Below are 17356 nucleotides of genomic sequence, written 5' to 3'. Positions count from 1 at the left end.
AGGGCTTCTCTGTATAGTCCTGGCTATCCTGGAACTTGTCCTATAAACCAGTCTAGCCTCATAATCAGATCTTCCTGCCTCTGTCTCCCAACTGTTGGGGTTGGGGTTAAAGGGCATGTGACCCCACTGCCCGGTGGGGAACATTCTTATGAAATCACGATATACACTTTTCTGAGATTTGCTATGATTGCAATTACTGTTTAGAGAGGCGAAAGTACCTACATTGAAAGGATTTGTTGTTCTTGTTTGGAAGCGTTCTCTATAGTCTTCCTCAAGCTACCTTTGTCTTCATGTCTGATGTTGCAGTGTCCAGGATGCGTCTTCAGCATTCTCTTCTGTCTTTTCTCAAATGCTACAGAGTGGATAACTGAATTTAGAGCATGAGAGATGGCGATGCCTCTAGATGCTCCTTTATTGTACTGGATTGTGTTGGCTATCCTGGAGTCTTAGTTTTTCCATATGAATTTGAGAGTTGTTCTTTTCGGGTCTCTGAAGAATTATATTGGTATTTGGATGGGGATTGAATTGCTTTTAGTAAGATTGACTTTTATTATGTTAATGCTATCAGTCCATTATATGAGCATGAGAGATCTTTCCAAAATATGATATTTTCAAGTTTTTTCTTCAAAGACCTGAAGTTCTTGTGTTACAGGTCTTTCACATGTTTAGTTTGATTTACCTTAAGATTTTTTTATGTTGATAGTGTTTCTTTTACAAATGTGGGTATCCTTGTATTTGTGGCATAGATGTTCAGAATTGAGACTTTATCTGGATGGATTTTTTCCTTTGAATATGAAATGTCTTTCATCCTTTTAATTTTAGTTTATTTTGTTAGATACCTGAATAGCTACACCAGCTTGATTCTTAGGTCCATTCTTCTGTCCAATCTTCTTACAATCCTTTACTCTGATGTAATTTCTGTCTTTGAAGTTGATCTGTGTTTCTTGTATGAAGCAGAATTGTGGATTCTGTTTTCATACCCATTCTGTTAGCTTCTGTCTTTGGTCTTTTTATTAGCAAAATGAGTCCTTTGGTTTTAATGGATATTAATGACCAGTGATTGTTAATTCCTGTTACTTTTTTCTTATTTTTTGGTTTTGGTGGTGATTGTGTGTGTGTGTGTGTGTGTGTGTGTGTGTGCATATTTCCCTTCTTTGGGTTTTGCTGGTGTGAGATTATCTATTGCTCATGTTTCCATAGTGCACTAAAGTTACTTGGGTTGGAGTTTTCCTTCTAATTTCTATAGAGCTGAATTTGTGGACAAGTATTGTATAAGTCTGGTTTGTCACAAAATATCTTGTTTTCTCCATCTATGGTGCTTGAAAGTTTTGCTGGGTATAGACTAGCATCCTTGCTTACTACGTGTCTGCAAAATGTCAGTCCAGGACTTTCTGGCCTTTAGAGTCTTCATTGAGAAGAATGTTAGTTAGTGTGATTCTGATAGGTTTGCCTTTATATGTGACTTGGTCTTTTTTCTTTTCAGCTCTTATTCTTTTTTCTGTGTGGTTAATATTTTGATTCTTACATGTATTATGTGGCAAGAAATCTTTTCTTTTTTGTTAAAGTTTATTTAGTGTCCTGTAAGCTTCTTTGTAATTTCATTGGTATGTTCTTTAGGTTGGGAAAGTTTTTTTATATGATTGTGTTGAATATATTTTCTGTGCCTTTGAGTTGGGATCCTTCTTTCTTCTATCCCTTCTATTCTTAGGTTTGGTCTTTTCATGGTGGTGTCCCAGATTTCCTGGATGTTTTGTTGGGAAGTTCTTGGATTTAGCCTTTCCCTTGACCAATGAATCTATTTCCTGTTGCATCTTGAACACTCTCTATTCTCTCTTCTATCCCCTGTATTCTGTTGGTGGTGCTTGCATCTGTAGTTCCTGTTTGCCAACTCAGTTCCATTTCCAGAATTCCCTTAGTTTGTGTTTTCTTTACTGCCTCTACTTCAATTCTCAAGTTTTGAACTGCTTCCTTTACCTGTTTGGTTGATTTTTTTTAAATACTTTAAGTGATTTATTGATTTCTTCCAATTCTTTGTGTTTTCCTCAATTTCTTTAAAGGAATTTTTCATTTCCTCCATCTTCATAAAGTTTGTTTTAAGGTTATTTTCTTTGTTTCAACTGCTTTGGAATGTTCAGGTCTTGCTGTCATAGAATCTCTGGTTCTGGTTGTGCCATACTTCCCTTTTTGTTGTTGAAGATATTCTTACACTGGCATTTATGCATCTGGGCCTGGGATTGTTATATGTCTGGTTGTTGATTACTGTGTTGTCTTTGTTTGGGTATTTTCTTCCTTTATTATCTATCTGTTACCATTATTGTCTTCCGGCCTGAATGGCCAAGGGTTCTGGTTATTTACAGGTCTCTAGGTCCCATAGGGTTGTCTTAGCTGAAGTTTGTGGAGATATGACTGCCTAGATCCAGCATATCCTCCTGTTCATCTCTCTTGTTGGGCTGTACCTGTGCTGGTGGCATCTGCTGGAGCTGTAAGGCAGGGCTAGCAATGGGGGGGATGGTGAGGTGTGTGGGATTGGGTTGCAGAGTTGGTCTTGGGAGAACAGGGTGGCTGGGTAGCGGCACTGACAACACTGCTTCTTTACCCCACACAGAGCAGAACGTTATTTTTTATATTTTTATTTTTATTGAGGTATACATTTTTCTCTGCTCCTCTCCCTTCCTCTCCCCCCACTTCCACCCTTTCCCAAGACCCCAATGCTCCCAATTTACTCATGAGATCTTGTCTTTTTCTACTTTCCATGTAGACTAGATCTATGTATCTCTCTCTTAGGGTCCTCATTGTTGTCTAGGTTCTCTGGGATTGTGATTTGTGGGCTTGTTCAACATTCTTAGTCATCAGAGAAATGCAAATCGAAACAACTCAGGGATTCCATCTTACACCTGTAAGAATGGCCAAGATCAAAAACACTGATGAGAACTTATGCTGGAGAGGTTGTAGGGTAAAGGGAATACTCCTGCATTGCTGGTGAGAATGCAAGCTAGTACAGCCCCTTTGGATGTCAATGTGGCAATTTCTCAAAGTTAGGAAACAACCTTCCTCAAGACCTTTTGGGTATATATAACACTTTTGGGTATATATACAAAGGATGCTCAATTGTGCCACAAAGACATGTTCTCAAATATGTTCATAGCAGCATTTTTTGTCATAGCCCGAAACTGTAAACAACCTAAATGCCCTTTGACTGAGAAATGGATAAGGAAAATGTGATAATTTACACAATGGAGTAGTACTACACAGCAATAAATAAATAAATAAATATAAAAAAATAACGACATTTTGAGTTTTTCCGGCAAATGGATGGAGCTAGAAAACATCATTTTTAGCGAGGTAACCCAGACACAGAGCAGAACTTTAAGATGACATTTTAAACTGTTCATTCTTGATGACCCAGGTTAAGATCCCACATACCCTGTCATACTTCCAATGATTCCCTTTTTAACCAAAAAACTTCATATTAATTTTCCTATTGCTGCGATAAAACAACAGGACAAAGGCAGTTTATAGAAGGTGAGGCCTGTTTGGCCTCTCAGTCCAGAGGGACGTGAGTCCAACATCAGGGTTTGAAGCTTGGCAGCAGGCAAGCATGACGGCTGGAGCAGCAAGCAGAGAACTCACATGTCTAGCCGCATGTAGTAAGGTGAGACTGATGAGCGCTTATAATAGTATGGCGTCTTTAAACTCTCAAGCTTCTTTCATCAAGGCCATAGCCCTAAACCTATACATGCAGCTCCAACTATGGGGGTTAAGTATTAAGATATCTAAATTTATGGGTACACTCATTCAAACCACCAGAAAGATTAGACATCTAGTGCAGGCCTTTAACCTCAGCAGTTCAGAAGCAGAGGCAGACAGATTTCATCGACTTTGAGCTCAATCTGGTGATTTCCAGGAGAGCCAGGTCTACATAGAGTCCTTGTCAACAAAACCAGTGGAGAGAAAGATACACAAAGATGCACAGACATGCATACACACAGAAAGAGAGAATTTTTGCTTCCCTCATGAAAATATAGATTCTCTGACAGAAGGTTTATTGCTGTATTCTCACCTCTTAGAATAATGTGAGTAATATGTGCTCAGTTTATTGATCAACATTGTGCTCTGTGCAGTTAAACAAGCACTAAAATCTTTAAAATTGACTTTCAGTCTTGGGGAGTCGCTAAACCAATGTGTGCCTGGAACTGGAACTAAGAGATGCATGATGGAGAGAAGGAAGGAAGTACACTAGTGAAGGAGACAGGGAGGGAATGAGAGAAGAGCACTGGCTAACATTTAGTTTCCTGTTACAGAGTATCAGATGGTTTAGACAGGGCACATGGCCCCATAAGTGCTCACATTACACTTGGGCTTTAAAGCACACATCTAGTAGGTTTTCACAAATCATTGGATTTTTGTGAAGCCCTCATGTATGGGTACAGATTTCACAGACAAGCTGGATTTTCCTTTAGGACTCTTAAAGTCTATGATATTGAATAAACTCATGACAGTTTGATTAATGATGTCAAACAGGATTGAAATGCAGAAGCGCCCTCTGGTGGTTTAGTTTATACCCTTGGGGAAAAATACAGAGGGAACATCCTGCAAGCCGTGGATACAGAGGGTGTTTTTTCCTTGTGCAGTTTTAACACCTGTGTTGCTGTTCTTTACGAACTGGCCACCCATGACAACCAGAATTCTCTTATGGATACAATATATTTAAGGACTGAGATTTGTGGGTTAGCAATCATTTTTTACTCTCTACATAAATTTCTTACTACACTGCTATAATTTCCCCAACTTTTAAAGCCTGTTGTTATGGTTTTAATTTTTTTCTGTACTGGACTTCTGTATTTATTTGCACATTGGATATGTGTGTATACACATGTCTACATTATTTGTATAACACTAATAACATAGTTTTAGGACAGGATTCTGTAATCATTTAATTCTTTTTTTATTCTTATTCACTTTTATTTAAAAATGCTTTTCATACAATATGCTTCTATCATATTCCTTTTCTTCCTTCAGCTCTTCTCAGAATCTCCTCACTTTCTTATCCACTCAACTTCATGGTCATTTCCCACACCTCGCTATTAAAAAGAAAAACAGCATTTTTTATTTTTTGAGAATTCCATATATGAGTACTTTAGTTATCATGTCCTTCTCCTTCCAGTTCTGTCCTTCTCAATTCTCAAATTTATGACTTATTTCTTAGTTTATTCTTCACATACTCCATCCCAATAGCAGTTTCCTCTCCCGCCTCTTCTCCCTGTTTCCCCTCTCCCCAACATGTCCTCTTCCCCAGATCCACCCCTCCTCCATTTCCCTTCAGGAAAGGGTAAGCCTTTTATTGATATCAACCAACATGCTTATAAGCTGTAATATGTATATTATATATAATATATATAATATGAGGAGATATATGCAATAGGCATTTATCTCCTTATATTAGGTTGGACAAGACATTCCAATAGGAGAACAGGGTTCAAAACGCATGAAAAAGAGTCAAAGACAGCCTCCGCTCCCACAGTTAGAAATGCCACAAGAACACCAAACTTTACAACCATAACATATATACAAAGGGCCTAGGTAAGACCCATGCAGGCTCTGTACTTTATGGTTCAGTCTCTGAACTCCTATGAGCTGTGCCTAGTTGATTGTGTAGACTGTGTTCTCCTTGTATACTTGAGCCCTCTGACTCCTATGTAATCATGCAATTCTTGTTTTTCTCTGGTATTGATAAAAGTGCCACTCTTCTTCCCAGTCATGTTTCGGTGACAGAGAGACATTTATTACTGTTTTTAACCTTTGTTTCTCTAATAGATTTTCTTTCAGAACTTTATATTCTCTGTATTTTGTAATTTCTATTTACATTTGGTTTTCAATAGATGAGTATGTTCATCTTCCTTTAAGAAATCAAAACAAAATTACCCTCTAACTCACAATTTCAAACTCGTTTTTAGAAATTTTCCTAATTTAGATGAGAATCAGTCTCTCCAAGAGGTATGATGTAAGATGTCCTTCTGTATATGTGTTGCTTTTATTGAACAATGAATTAAGCTATTTCAGCCAATACCTCAGCAGAGTAAAGCCAGGCAAGAAATCAGAAAAGAGTTAGAGAGAGCATGTAGAGTCAAAGAGACACCATGTAGCTGCCAAAGAAGGACATGCTAGAAACACCAGTAGGACACAGACTCGTGGTTATAATCAGATTAATAGAAATGGGTTAATTTAAGATGTAAGAGATAATTAATGAGAATTCTGAGCTATTGGCCAAACAGTGTTGTAATAATAAAGTTTCTCTGTGATTTGGAGGTCTGGGTGTCCAGGAAATGAAAGTGCAGTCTCCATCAACAAATGACACCCAATGTAGGGTAACACATCCGCATAAACCCTGCAAGAGCTTGGGAAGGAATTCTAGACACAAAAGAAGAGAGTTAAACATGGCTTCTTGGTAGTAGCATTTTCTTGGGTTGGCTCTGTTTGCTAGAGGCAAGAAGAGGCACAACTTCTTTAAGAGGTTTCCTGACTCTGCATTAGCAGCAAAATCTTTGAGGCTCCTTTAAGAGACAGCTACGTGCTGGGGCAGAGTACTTAAATGGGGTCTATGAGCAGCATGTTACATATTACTTATTGGTGACAGAGATCTGCTGCATTCCTGGAGCTGGGGATGGCTCACAGAGGTTGTGGACGTACCTCTGCCACATTGGATGGGGTGGAACAAGCCAGCAGGGCCATGGAGTTGGTCCTCGCCACACCAGCTTAGCATTAAAATGGCTTAATTTAAGATGTATGTTGTTTAATAAGAAGCCTGTTTAGTTGCCAAACAATGTTGTAATTAATATGGATTTTGTGTGATTATTTGGTCTGGGTGGCCAGAAAATGAACAAGTGGTCTCGTACTACAGAGGTACTTACACAAGACTAAATTTGCTTTGTCTTCTTTTTACCTGGATATTTACTATTTACCCTAGTTATCTCGATAAAACTGCCCAGAGTTTTAGTGTCTCTTTTTATAAAATTTATTTTTATTTTTTAAAAAAAACATTTCTCATTTTACATATTTATCCCAGTTCCCATTCCCTGGCCTCCTCCTGCTCCCTACTTTCCCCCCACCCCAGCTGTATCCATTCCTCAGAGAGAGTAAGGCTTCCCATGGGGAGTCAACAAAATCAGACCTATCACTTTGAGGCAGGACCAATGCCCTCCACCCTAAATTTAGGCTGAGCAAGGTATATCGCCAGAAAGAATGGGCTCCAAAAACCCAGTTCAAGCGCTATGGATAAATTCTGTTCCCACTGCTAGTGGCCCCAAGGACTGCCCAAGTATCACAACTGTCACCCACCTAGTTTGGTCCTATGCAGGTTCCCCAACTGACAGTCTGGAGTCAGTGATTCCCACTAGCTCAGGTCAGCTGATTGTTTCCCCACCATGGCCTTGGACCCCTTTCCTCCTTTTATCTCTCCCCTGCCTTTGGTCTCTGGAGGGTTGGTCTAGTGCTTAGCTGTGGATTTCCATATTTGCTTCCATCACCTGCTGGATGAAGGTTTTATGACGATAGGACACACAGCTATAGCCAAATCCTATTGTTTGTAACCATAGTTAATCCTACTTTCTTCAAGGGCCCTGGCTGAGCCTATTGTGTTAAGATTTCCAGTCACGATGGTCTTCTCATGTCATGAGTCTGACAAATATTTCTATAAAGAGGCTGTAAGATCTTCATGTGTTTACTCATTAACCATTAGCACATCACTGGAATCCGAACACAGAAACTTAAGGATAATGAAACCGATATTTAGCCACTACATCTGCCACCTTATTTACAAGATCTATTCTGACTGATTTGGGTTTAAGAAAGAAGATAATGGATATCTTTATCTCTGTTGGCATGAGAAAATAAATTCTGTGAGTTTGAGGCCAGCCTGGTCTACAAGACCAGGGCTGTTACATAGAGAAACACTGTTTTAAAAAACAAACAAAACCCACAAACAAACACATAATAAACTCACAGTTTTTGTTTAAGCTGAAAGAAAAATCATATTTCAATCTCCTCCCAGAAGTCTAGAAGAAACTTTGCATACAATGGGACACAGTACATGATTAAACACTATGCTGTTTCTTTTGTTTTGCTTTTTTTGTGGAAATAGGGTTTCTCTGTGTAAGAGTATTAGTTATCCTGGAACTAGCTCTTGTTGATTAGGCTGGCCTTGAACTCTCAGAGATTCACATGCTTCTGCCTTCTCAGTGCTGGGATTAAAGGTGTATGCTCCTACTGCCTGGTTTCATGTTGTATTATATGAATATTACAGTAATTTCTCATTAATATCTTCTAAGTTAAAGCAATGATGCTCAACATATATAGTGATGTGAACTGTGCGCCTTTGATTAATCTCTTAGGATGAATTACTTAACAACCATACACAGAACATACAATTTTTAATTTAAAATGTATAATCTTAAAAAAGTTGCTGTTCAAATTGTGCTATTCCCCCCACACCCTGCATATGTATCTGTGGCTTGTATGCATGTTTGTATGTGTGGATGCTTATGTGTGCAGGTGCACATGTATATATGCAGAGGCCTAATGTTGATGTTGAAAGTGTTCCGTAATAGCTATCCATCTTATTAATTAAATCGGGTTCTCTTAGTTGGGCCCACAGCTTGCCTGGCTCCACTGCTTATAGAGTCGGCAGAATTACAGGTCAGCTTCACCAATCTGATATTTATGTAGGTTCTGGGGATCATGATTCTGGTCCCCATGCTCATGTGGCAAGCACTGAACTATTTTCCAAATCCTTGATTTGTACTATTAATAAAATTTCTCAGACTATCATTGGTAGAGAAGCCAAGACCCCATTTAATTGGAGTGAACAAACAAAGTTGTTCTTTGCAGACATCTTAAGATTACCAGTAGAAATCTTTGGTCTGAAGACTTGAAAAATAGTGAGTGCACAGACAGATGAAGATGATTTTATGCTTTGTGTGCGGCTACGTAATTATATTAAGACTGGGAAAGTTAGCCAAGTGACAAGAAGTCTTTGAAGCAAATACTTGATTGGAGTGGGAGAAGTGATCTGACTTAGGAGTGAGTAAGAGTCATTTCAAGGTGAGATGGGAACTTGAAAATCAGTGGGAAGCCAGACATGGAACTTAAAGCAGGAGTTGATAAGCATTACAGAAGAAAACAATTTTTTTCAAGACACTTCAGACTGATTACAGGGGAGAATAGTAGAGACCAGGGAGGAAGAAAAGGAGGAAATTGCAGTATAAATCAAAGATGAAAAATTGTCAACAGAAGTGTGAGGTTTTTTCCAATAGGAAGAAGGTGTAAGTATTGAAATGTACCACCCAAATTGGCTCACCTCAGGGGAGGGAAGGTGGCCGCCTAATGTCCTGCCAGCAAATTGTTTTCTGCTCCTTTTCAATAAAATGTGAAATAGAACTCTCTGACAGAAAGTCAAGAAACAGAGGGTCTTTGAAATTCACCTGCTGTTACTGGCATCTTCTGTGTCTACTTGTTTCTTCAGATGTAACTGAAGCTATTCTCTAAGTTTGTGGCTAATGCATTTTCTTTTGCCGTTGAATATAATGAAAATAAAGATCATGGAAGGATGATATTTTTCAGCTCCCCATATTCCTACCTAGAATACAGTTCAGTAGAAGACACGGCCTTGGTTCTAACATGGGAGGGAAGAGAGTAAGATAATATTTTTTCCCAATTATAGAAGTTCAAAGCAGTTTGTGCCTCCTGTCATTTATAATAAAAGAGAAAACTGAGATTCATCAAAACTTTGTTTCAGTTTGCCTTATGTGCCTTTGACCCGTCACAGTGGACCATGGTTACTTTGAAACTATCCCATAATACTTGCAGACGCACCCACCACCAACTCCTATCATCTGCCCCTGGTTCTTGTTTCTAGTGATTGCTGACAATAAAGATTCTCCTCTCTCTGAGCACCTCGCTAATACAGCTACGCCCCGCTATCACTTTCTAAGCCTCGGGATTAAAATTCCTTTTGAACATCTCCACACCTTGATCTTCCTTTTCACTTAAAATAGTACTGTCCTCGGTAATCGATTTTGCCTCTACCTGAAATCTATAAACACTGTCATTGCTTAACATCAGAATTGAAATTTCTTTCCCTGGAATACTAACAGTTTTTAATTACGTATCCACATTTAGTAGACATTCTTCTCTCTAGACAAATATACAATGCTGTCCTGTGCATGTGTACAGTTCCAACTATTCCAATTTTCTAATAAACACACATTCTTAACTTTAAAAACCTTTCCCAAGGTCGGTTTTCAGCCTGTCTAACCAATCTAATTTCCCTTTGCTTTTTTCCCATACAAACCTTTTTCCTAGGGAAAACAAAACTGTAGCCATATTCTACACCAGAGCCACAATACCTTCCTCTCATAGCATTTGTTTCTCATTCTTTGTTCTGAGATGATTTCCAAATCAGCTTCTAAGGTTACCCTTTTCTGTTACTGTAATCTTCATTTTCTGATTTCTGCTCCTGACTCTGGGTCCCAATGATTTTCCACAGGCCTGCTCTCCCCTCTCTCCACATCTTGGCCATTACCTCTTTGTAATAATGTGAAAGTATCAATTTCCTGCTTGATAATTTTTCCTACAAGATTCCTCCCTTGATATTAAAGTTGTATGCCATTTTTGCCTTTTGCTATTGCATTCATTATACAAGATGTGCACGACAAGTTGCTGTATCCTCTTCTTAATTTAGACTTTTCTGAAACATTTTTATTTGCTTTTTCCATCTTTCAAACTTCCAGTTCATCCTTTGATGTGCTGTTCAGATGTAACTTCCTGTAGCATTTCCTCAAGCACCCTAAATACAACTTAACCACCCATTTTCTGTGCAATTGTGCCAGAAAAAAAAAGCATTAACTGGCCTTAATGCTGTCCTGCAGCTGCTTCTGTTGTGAAAATCTGTGAACGCTTATACCTATGAATTTAATTCAACCACGTGCATATATGTATCTTGAGTTAGCATAATGGTATTTAATAAGTGCTTATTTATAAAATGACTGCATAGAAACATATCTCAATATCTTCTGACCTAACAAATGCTCCAAGTCTCATACATGACAATTTGGTACCTTTTCTGGGGCAATACCATCTTTTTCACTTCCCATCTTTTTCCAACCCTAGAGGATCCTAAAACACTGAGAGGACACCATCATCACTCTACCTACTTTTTTGTTTAAGTGAACACAATTTGCCTTTGGAAGATTTAAAAGATCTTATTCTGTTCCAAACTGTAAGCTCTGCTAGGGTAAAAGTCATCCTTCTTTTATCTTCTCACATTTATCACAGGAGCCTTACAAATGTTAGGAGTGAAATAAATATGGATTCAAGGAAATGTATGAACAATTATTTTATATATCCCAATATGGAAAAATCAAAGAAACTGAGAATTTCATGAGATCTTTGCAACAATGTGGCATTTTTGCCTGATGTATTAGATGATCAGGTTCAAAGAGGTTCTGTGATACTTTTAAGGTCTCAGAACTAAGAAGAAAAATTAGACAAATTAAAGTCTGATTTTGGCACAGTGTTTTTGGGGTTTCTTTCAGACATGTTTATTGTTCAACTACATATTCTTAGTTTTTTTTTTGGTAGAGTAGATGCTGAATTAGTTTTCCAATGACAATTACACAAACTATGTAGATTACCATTGCTAGAAGAGAACTGAAAAAGCAATCCTTTTCCCCTGAGTATAGTTTCTCTGTGAAGCCCTGGCTGTCCAAGAACTCACTCTATAGACCAGGCTGGCCTCAATCTCAGAGATCTGATTGCTTCTGCTTCCCAAGTGCTGGAATTAAAGTTGTGTACCATTATCACCTGGCTAAAATCAATCGTTTTTTCACCTTTTGAAGACTAGAACATCTTTACATAATTGTAAGGAAGATAATATAGGGGAATTGCAAATGAGAGTGTATATTATACACTATTATAAGTACTCATTGAGGAATTACAAAATAAGATTGTATTTTATATATTATGTATACTCATTTTCAGCAGTACTTCATGGTTCAGGCCTACCATCCAGCTACTTGGGGGGGAAGGGGTTAAGCCAGGAGGATAGCAAGTTCAAGGGCAGTCTGTGGCACATGGAACCTTGCCTCAAAATAAAAAGTACAACTGGGCTGGGAATACAACCTCAAAAAAAGTGCTTGCCTAGATTGTGTGAGGCCCTTGCTTCCCTCTATGAATTGCAAAGAAAAAAAGTCATTGTCCTTTCTCAAAAGATGCCTTTACCCTTAGTACTAAGTAAAAACTGACTGCGTATTCAGAAAAAGTACATCTTCTTATACAAATATAATGCATGACATGTATCCATATTGAGTAAGCAGTTCTGTTCATACAAGAAATAGTTTTTACTTTAATTCTTGATGTCTGTATAGTTTTTCCAAGTGTTTTCCAGCCTGTATCAATAAGCATGCGACCAGTTCATCATTATTTCCACTACATTCAGATGTGTTGATTCCCATTGTTAAACAACCGTAGGCATTATAGGAATTGAAAGTTAGAAAGTACAAGGTTGAACACAACATTGTTTCATGGCCTGTGGGAGATTTCATTCTCAGAAAAGCTGGAACAGGTTTGTAACTGCTTTCTGATGTTTTCTGTTTGAAAGGTGACTAAGATTTGTGGCAATCCAGTGAGGACAGTGACACAGAGCCCCCGCTGTACGTCTGATGCAAGCAAAGAGAAGCATGGAGTGAGGATCTCTACAAGGAATGGCGAGGAGACACTTGCCAACAGAAGAAAGTAAGACATTTGTTTTACAACCAGAAAGAGAAAGTAAGCCATTGATTCTACAGGAGAATAGAATGTTTGTTAAATAGATCCAAATGTAGTGTGGAAGAAATTTTTTTTTTGTTTTGTTTTTTTTTTGTGTTTTTTTTTCTTTCTCGAGACAGGGTTTCTCTGTGGCTTTAGAGCCTGTCCTGGAACTAGCTCTTGTAGACCAGGCTGGTATCGAACTCACAGAGATCCGCCTGCCTCTGCCTCCCGAGTGCTGGGATTAAAGGCGTGCGCCACCACCGCCCGGCTTGGAAGAAAAAATTTAAATGCTATTTCCCTGTATTTAAAATGTAATTGAAGGGGAGGAGAGAGGCAGGGAGGGGAGCAGAGAAAAATGTAGAGCTCAATAAAAATCAATAAAATCAATCAGTAAAATGTAGTGGCTAATTTTCTGGACAGAGAGTTCAGTGTTAAACACTTGCTGTTCTTGCAAAGAACCTGAGTTTTGTTCCTAGCACCCATACAAGCTCATCTCAACCATCTGTAGCTACAATTTGAGAGCCTCTGAAAGTCCTCCTGGCCTCTGTGGGTGCCCATACACACATGGTACATATATAGACAGACACATATACACATACATAATGCCATAAAATTCAGCAGCTCAACCTTTCCCGTTAATTTGGAAGATGGGTTCAACTTTTGAGGATAACTTTTGTAGCTACCATTATTCTTGATTTCATTAGGTCAATTACTATATTCTAATAATTGTAATCTAATAATAATTAAAATTATTCTTTAATGTTTTATGGAAGTCACGGGAATATGTGAGCATAGGGTATTTAAACTGAGGACCACATACTATCTTTTAACTGATTTGAATTAACTGTATTGTGATTTCTACGTAGAGCTAATGGTGATTATCAAACAGTCCAGGACAAGGCTGTCACTCCATGTGGTTTATATTTTTGGATATACCATTCTTTAAATAGAGTAAAACAAAAAACTTCCCCTACATTTTACCTGCAATGATAAAAAATACCCACTTGTTTCTATCAAGTGGTAAGCATTTAGCATTTCACTGTGCCTGTCACTATTTTACTGGGTAAATTAAATCTTTCTCTGGTGTCCCTTTGCTTGATAATGGGTGTGTGACATGAAGAACTATTCAAACTAGAAGAAAACATTTTAATATTTAGTGAGTGTATACCTTCTGGAAAACAGTGGCATCTCTGTCATTGCCTTCTAAATTGAATCTAAATTCAGATCGTTATATATGTATTAGTTTAAATAGTTATAGAAATATCTTTTAGGTAATCTATAGTAAAATGCTGTAAGCAGCGTTCTCAATATAAAATCATCCAGTTTCTTTTTCCTTATTTGTTTACTCATTTACTTGTATTTATTGATTCTTCTCTCATACATTATATATTGAACAGTAACTTTTCCCTCCCTTCACTCCTTCCAATTTCTCCCCTCCCCTCCCCTCTCCTCCAGACTCCAGCTCCACTTTTTCATTTCCTTACAATAAAAAAAGAAAAAGCCAAGTCTCCCAGAGATATCAATTAAACATAGTTACAATAAGACTAGAAGATTAGGCACAAACCCTCACAGCAAGGCTGAGCAAGGCAGTCCAGTAGGAGAAAAAGGGTCCCAAGATCAGGTAAAAGAGTCAGTCACCACTCTCTTCTCAAGTCCCACTGTTAGGAGTCCCACAAGAACACTGAGCTACACAACCATATAATATATGTGGAGTACCTAGTGCTGACCCATGCAGGCTCCCCAATTGTTGATTCAGTCTCTGTGAGTCCCTATGAACCCTGCTTAGTTGATTTAATGGGTTGTGTTCTCCTTTATCCCCCCTCCCCCGCTCCTACAATCCTCCCAGGCCCTCTTCTGTGGTTGTTCCCTTGGCTCCACCTACTGTCTGGCTGTGGATCTCTACATCTGCTCCTGTCCTTTGCTGGATTATGCCTCTATGACGACTGATTGGGGATTCCCCTCTGTATGCTGTGAATATCATTGGTTAATAAAAGAACTGCTTTTGGCCTATAGCAGAGCTATAAGGGAACAGAGCTAGGTGGGGAAAGCTAAACAGAATTCTGGGAGAAAGGAGGCAGGGTGAGAGAGAAGCCATGTAACTTGCTAGAGACAGATGCTGGGAACTTTACCCGGTAAACCAAAGCCATGTGGCGATGATGAAGATGGGTTAAATTAATATGTAAGAGCTAGCCAATAAGAAGCTAGAGCCTATGGTCCAAGCAGTGATTTAATTAATAGAGTATCTTTATGGTTATTTCGGAGCTGAGCAGCAGAGAACTAATAAGCGGCTCTCTCCTCCTACACAACTGGGCTAGGCCCCAGTCTGTAAATATAGTGGACCATCCATCACTAGGAATCATTTCGTTGACTTTTTTTTCCTTTCCCTTTTTTTTTGAGTCATATTCCGTTCTATTCTAGGTCTCTTGGCTGCCTTTCCTCTAGTTCTTGGCCAACCATGCAATTGAGGATCAGACTCCCACTCATAGCTTGAGCAAGCACCTATTGGACTAGTCGTTTGCTGGGCACTCCCACAATTCTCTGCCTCTATTACCCTAGCATGTCTTGCAGGGAGGACGGGGGAAATTTGTTTAGATCTGTATTGTGTTTTTAAATTGGACTATGGTTTGCTGATGTCTAATTTGTTTAGTCCTTTATAAATTTTGAATGTTATTTGTCTGATGTAGAGTTGGTGAAAATTCTCCCATTCTGGAGGCTGTTGTTTAGTCCTATTGACAGTGTCGTTTGCTCCTTTGCTTTGACGTACAGAAGCTTTTCAGTTTCATGAGGGTCCCACTTATTAATTGTAGATCTTAGTGTATGTGCTATCTGTCTTCTGGCCAGTAAATTGTCTCCTATTCCAATGCTTTCAAGGCTATCCTCCACTTTCTCTTCCATTAGGTTCACTGTGTCTTGTTTTATGTTAAGGTCTTTGATTCACTTGGACTTGAGTAGTGTTCATGGTGATATATATGGGTCTGTTTGCATCTGCACCATCTGATTTTCTTTTGGTCGCAGCACACTTAATTGTCTCATTCTTTTCAGATGGACTTCAGTTCTGGGATCAATATTTAGTTACCTGCTGGTAAATAATATAAACTGGTATTTTGTGTATAATTTTTTACCAAAACCTTTTTAATGAATGAATAACAATCCCTCTCTTGTGCTTTAAAAAGCTAAAAAGCAGTGTATTTTACCTTCAGAGTCTTATAATAAAACCCAGGTAAAACCTTAAGCACGAAAGGTCAAGTATATTTTAGCACCCAAACAATCTAGTACAAACCTTAGGACAATGAAATCTTTAGTATGTTTTATTCATTACTGAAACTAAGTGGATTCAGGTGAAAGGTGCAGAACAGCTCTTGACTAGATCTTGTCATGAATCTAGCAGATTCATTGTCCTGTTTCTAACTACCATCCACTGTAATTTATGTAAATTACATATATCTTCAGTATGGATATTGTATATATTATATATCCAAAATTATGTATCACACTACCCAGTGTGCACACACAATCGGAAGGTCTTTGAGTATATTTAAATATTTCAATTCTGTACCATTTATCCTATTTCTGAATAGGGCTTAATTGCCATAGTAACCTATTTCTGCTTATTGTTTATGTATTACGAAGGTTCATTCATTAACTCTTTCTGAATTTTATTGCTCACTCATTACTTACTCTCAAACATTATAGGTTTCACTTGGAATAGGTGAGGCTGTATAGCTATAGCAGACATGTGTACTGTCTTCCTTATGCTCTCTCATCCTCTTGAGTTTATAACACCTCCCTTTCAGAGGATGATAAATTGCTTCCACTAGATATGTCTTGAGACCAGGTGCTTTCTTTTTGTTTTTAATGTCGAAAAATTTTTGTATCTTTCATATTTTTCTTTTCCCATCTTTATGGATGATCTTCTTTGCTTTCTCATTCTAAAAATATAAACTTTAGTTTCAAAGCTTCAACATTTTTTGTGCTTGTTTTGGAGGCTGTGTTTGTCTCTGTGTAGCACTGGCTGTCCTGTTGCTAGCTCTGCAGACCAGGTTAGCCTCAAACTCATACTCCTGCCTCTCCTTGAGCACTGGGATTAAAGACACAAACCATGATATGTAAAATGTGGACGCATTGTGTAACAATGAGCATGTTTCCATTTGGAATCACTGTGATGAAAGAGGAGTGGCATGAAAAAGGGAATGAAGATCGCTATTTCTATAAATTAATAACACATACATAGATGAAAGCACTCCTCAGTCTCAAGCACCATTGTGGAGGCCATTTCTTGGAACTGTGCACCTGTACAAAGTTTCAGCAGATCAGAAAAACAAAACTGACTGTCACCACTCATAATAAAATGCCACATGAACATTGAGGCAGTGGGAACACAAACGGGTTAATTTTCCCTAAAAACAGAAGACCCAGTCCATCTCAGTCTTTGTGTTAAGGAATTCCCTTCTTTTAACCATAACCAAAGGGAAGTCTGCGTATATGAGTTAAGTTTCTGTTTCTGTCTTGAAGCATCATGGTCAAAGAAACTTACAGAAGAGTTCATTTTGGCTTT

General features: G+C 38.3%; 1 protein-coding gene across 1 annotated transcript in view; it reads left to right on the top strand.

The window, feature by feature from the left end:
* The window catches only part of Gpc5 (glypican 5), a 522879-nt gene that overhangs the window by 210131 nt on the left and 295392 nt on the right, over window positions 1-17356 (top strand). Inside the window, exon 4 of the mRNA XM_038310428.2 lies at window positions 12653-12786. Within this exon, the coding sequence (XP_038166356.2) occupies window positions 12653-12786 (134 nt within the window). The remainder of the gene's footprint in view (window positions 1-12652; window positions 12787-17356) is intronic.

The sequence above is a fragment of the Arvicola amphibius genome, chromosome 13 (assembly GCF_903992535.2).
Source record: "Arvicola amphibius chromosome 13, mArvAmp1.2, whole genome shotgun sequence".
NCBI lineage: Eukaryota > Metazoa > Chordata > Mammalia > Rodentia > Cricetidae > Arvicola > Arvicola amphibius.
Note: the sequence above shows the minus strand (reverse complement) of the source record. Positions and strands in the feature narration are given on the sequence as shown.